The sequence below is a fragment of the Propithecus coquereli genome, unplaced genomic scaffold (genome assembly GCF_000956105.1).
Source record: "Propithecus coquereli isolate 6110/MARCELLA unplaced genomic scaffold, Pcoq_1.0 Scaffold9, whole genome shotgun sequence".
NCBI lineage: Eukaryota > Metazoa > Chordata > Mammalia > Primates > Indriidae > Propithecus > Propithecus coquereli.
In genome coordinates this window covers 5,914,437-5,919,042 of record NW_012155284.1, presented here as the reverse complement: position 1 = coordinate 5,919,042, position 4,606 = coordinate 5,914,437, and the positions used below count along the sequence as shown (strand labels likewise).

Below are 4,606 nucleotides of genomic sequence, written 5' to 3'. Positions count from 1 at the left end.
TTCACAAATGTTATATATATATATTTTTCAGAGACAGGGTCTCATTCTGTCACCCAGGCCAGAGTATAGTGGCACAATCATAGCTCACTGCAACCCTGAAACTTCTGGGCTCAAACGATCCTCCTACCTCAGCCTTCAGAGTAGCTAGAACAACAGGCACATGCCACCATGCCCAGATAATTTTTAAATTTTTTGTAGAAACAGGGTCTGGTTATGTTGCCCAGACTGGTCTGGAACTCCTGTGCTCAAGCGACCCTCTCACCTCAGCCTCCCAATGTGCTGGTGTTACAGGTGTGAGGCACCATGCCCAGCCTCATAAATGTTACTTCGTTGGTTTGTTTGAGTCAAGATCGAAATAAGGTATACACATTATATGACTGACATGTCTTTTAAATCTTTTAATCTATAAATTCCATCTCTTATTTTTTGCCTTGTAATTTATATTTTGAAGAAACTGGTCCTTTGTCCTGTAGCAATTCCCACAGCCTGCATCTTGCTGACTACATTCTTGTGTTAACACATCCCATTGCCCATTAATTTGGTCGTTGGATTCAGGTGCTTGATTAGTGTTACAGACTGAATGTTTGTGCCCCCACATTCGTATGTCGGACTCCAGTCCCTGCTGTGATGGTAGTAGCAGGTGGGGCCCGTGGCAGGTAAATAGTCAGGAGGGCTCTGTCTTAATCTTGGGATTACTGCCCTCGCAAGAAAAGACCTGAGAACTGGCTTGCACTTTTGGCCACATGAGGATACAACACGAAGTTGTATCCTCAACCTGAAGAGAGCCCCCAGCAGAATCCAGCCATGTTGGCACCCTAATCTCAGACTTCTAGTCTCTGAAATTGTGAGAAATAAATTTCCGTCGTTACACCACCCAGTCTGTGGTACTTTGTTAAAGCAGCGCCAACAGACTAAGACAGTGAGATTCCAGTTCTTTCTTCTGGCAAGGATACTTCACAGGTGCTTCTTCCCTGAGGAGACACAGGATGTCTGCTTGTCTCCTTTTGTGATGTTAGTAGCTATGGGTAATCAATGCCTAGAGTTTCCTTCCTTTTATGGAGCAAGTTACATAATTTTTTTTTTTTTTTTTGGTACTGAGGAAAAAATGGGTTTTCCTTGTGATAATGCATTTCTTGGCATTTCTTGACCTGTTCCTTGGCATTACTCCAATCTCTGCCTCCATTCTCATACCACCTTCTCCTGTGTCTTCTCCTTTTCTGTCTGTCTCAAGTTTCTTTCTGCTTCTTTAAAAATATATTTGCATTGGAATTAGGACCCACCTAGATAATCTAGTGTGATCTTCTCATCTCAAGATCCTTAATTATATTTGCAAAGACCGTTTTGCTAAATACGGTAATATTCACACATTCTGGAGATTAGAACATGGATATCTTTTTGGGGGCTACCTTTCAACCCATTACACAAAGTTAAAGGCAAAGTATTGATCTCTACATCCTCCGCAACTCCACCAGGCCAGCCTCTGTTAGTCCTAAATAGGCGAGCCTTGAAAATGAATGATCCTGCTCAATAGTGCAAAGCTAGGAGAGGAAAAATGATGACCACGCATAAAATTCGTTAGATAAACTCATGAGTAGGTTTAATGTCCTCCCTGGTATCCTACTGTTCCTCAGAATTAAAGCAAAATTATTCAGTGTCCTCAAGTTCTTCCTCACTGTCTCTTACAGGTCCATGGACATTTGGTTGGGGCAGGATGTAGGGTGGATATGCCATTCATTTGTTTGTGGTTTGTAAAGTTAAATTCATAACATGGGAGTGGGGTGGTAAGGTGGCTTGCTGTGTTAAGTGCTTGAAAGTTAGAACACAATCTGTCATCAGCACACCCACCTGTCCAGTGGCTGTGAGGCCAGAGGCTTGCCTGCTAGCCGGCTTCCATGGAAGGTCTCCAGGGAGCTAGCACAGACTCAGGGGAATCCCTGCCCGTTGCTGAGGCCATCCTTGTGGGTGGAAAGGGGATGCCCCTTGTGGTCCTGGGAATCTCCCTATGCCAAGCTCCAGGATAGGGTATGACTAATAGTCTGGGCCGGATCCTGGCTCAGGGCCCGAGTAGGATAGATGACAACTATGAAGTGAGAACTTAGAAAACGGATGGCAGGGTAGGGCTTGCTATTTCACACACTTGAGAATTTGGAAAGGAATTACTAGACAATCCTAAACCGGTTTTTACTAATTGGCCCATCCAAGGACTGATGATGGATAGTATGATAAGAACAGCTGGGAACTAATGAATGTGGACAGTTTGTGAAAGCCAGTTGAAATACTGTCAGTGTCTTTGAGATTCCTAGAACTCCACATTCCACATGCACCCTACAACTCCCTACAACTCTCCAATAAAATAGTACTTGTAAGGAAAAAAAACCACAAAATAAACAAGATAATAGAAATCCCAGTAATCTCATCACTCAAAGAAAGCCCCTATAAGCATTTTGTATAATATAATCCTCCCATAGTATATGCCTATCTTCATCTAAAGTACTTTCATTGAACAAACCAGCATTACTGCCGAAGTGTTTATTTCTGTAATGACCATTGTCTGCCTGTCTTGTACAGGAGCCAGAAGACCTTCTGGAGGAAGAAGTCTTATTGGTAAGATTGATAGCCCATCTCACGTCACTGGAAAAGGAGTTACAGTGGGACGAGGCTTCTCCGTGGATGAGTTTTCTGTGTCCGTCCTCACTGGAAAACTGACTACCGTCTTTCTTCCGATTGTCTACACAATCGTATTTGTGATTGGTTTGGCAAGTAATGGCTTGGCCCTGTGGGTCTTTCTTTTCCGAACCAAGAAGAAGCACCCGGCCGTGATTTACATGGCCAATCTGGCCTTGGCCGACCTCCTGTCTGTCATCTGGTTCCCCTTGAAGATTGCCTATCACATACATGGCAACAACTGGGTTTACGGGGAAGCTCTTTGCAAGGTGCTCATTGGCTTTTTCTACGGCAACATGTACTGTTCCATTCTCTTCATGACCTGCCTCAGTGTGCAGAGGTATTGGGTCATCGTGAACCCCATGGCGCACCCCAGGAAGAAGGCAAACATTGCCATTGGTGTCTCCCTGGGGATATGGCTGCTGATTCTGCTGGTAACCATCCCCCTGTATGTTGTGAAGCAGACCATCTTCATTCCAGCTCTTAACATCACCACCTGTCATGACGTTCTGCCCGAGGATGTGTTGGTGGGGGACATGTTCAATTACTTTCTCTCTCTGGCCATTGGAGTCTTCCTGTTCCCAGCCTTCCTCACGGCCTCTGCCTACGTGCTGATGATCAGGATGCTGCGATCCTCGGCCATGGATGAAAACTCAGAGAGGAAAAGGAAGAGAGCCATCAAACTCGTCATCACCGTCCTGGCCATGTACCTGATCTGCTTCACGCCGAGTAACCTTCTGCTCGTGGTGCATTACTTCCTGATTAAAACCCAAGGCCAGAGCCATGTGTACGCCCTGTACATCGTCGCCCTCTGCCTCTCCACCCTCAACAGCTGCATCGACCCCTTTGTCTATTATTTTGTTTCACAAGATTTCAGGGACCATGCAAAGAACGCTCTCCTTTGTCGAAGTGTCCGGACTGTAAAGCGGATGCAAGTATCCCTCTCCTCAAAGAAATTCTCCAGGAAATCTAGCTCATACTCTTCAAGTTCAACCAGCGTTAAAACCTCCTATTGAGTTTTCCAGGTCCTCACATGGAAGTTGTACAGTAGGATGTGGACCTGCTTAATCTGATGGGGACATGTCTGTGTTGCCTACCCAAGTGGGTCTCACCACATACTGTGTATATGTGATGTCTCTCAGGATTGCTGGAAGTTTCCCTGTTTGCATGGCAAAAGTCGCCCAAATTAACACAGGTATCAGTTGCAGAATTCCGCTATGCAGGTACTCCCAGAAACTGAACTAACAGAAACAGACTTTTTCAGAAGGGGGCAAAAAGACAGAAACCCAGTGATTTGCAAAAACTAGGCTTGGCATGAAGACTAAGTTCTTAGCTGAAACTGTATTTCTTTTACATTTGGGGTCAATCATAGCCTTGTTAGGGCTTGAGGGCCCTCGGAGATGCTCAATCAGTCCAGTTGATTGACTTTACAAATGAGGAAACTAAAGAGGTAAACAAGCTGCCCAGAGTCAGGTTTCTGATCAACAGCAGTGAATTTGGATTGGGCAGTAGAATACGAATGTTCAGTGAGTGGGGTTTTTGTACCACTTCATCAAAATCATTGTGGTGCTTGTTTAAAATGCAGATTCCTCAGATTCAGTAACGAAAGCTCTGGCTCTGGGAACAGGGGCCAGGAATCTGCATGTTATAAGCCTGTGTGATGTTTATGCACCGAAGGTTTGAGAACCACTGATCTGAGTGCTGTTTCCACTTGACAAGGGACCATGATAATCTTTGGGAAAAAAAAAAAGCAAACAAATACTTTATGTCTCTTACATTTAGCTTATAATGAAATCTATTTATTGACTTATCAGGACTTTTCATTATTAATCTTTTGAGCTTTTGTATGTCATTATTACTTCAAGAAAAGTACAATGAGGATCTTAAACATGTAAATACAAATTTTGTATAACTTTTTACTGACTTCAGTGAAATTTTTATG

The 4,606-nt window shown here is 43.9% G+C and overlaps 1 protein-coding gene across 1 annotated transcript in view; it reads left to right on the top strand.

Moving 5' to 3' along the window:
• F2RL1 (coagulation factor II (thrombin) receptor-like 1) overlaps positions 1–3,783 on the top strand; it is a 9,895-nt gene extending 6,112 nt beyond the window's left edge. The window contains exon 2 of the mRNA XM_012664553.1: positions 2,569–3,783. Coding sequence (XP_012520007.1) covers positions 2,569–3,680 — 1,112 coding nt within the window. The 3' untranslated portion in view covers positions 3,681–3,783. The remainder of the gene's footprint in view (positions 1–2,568) is intronic.
• The last annotated feature ends 823 nt before the right edge of the window (positions 3,784–4,606 follow it).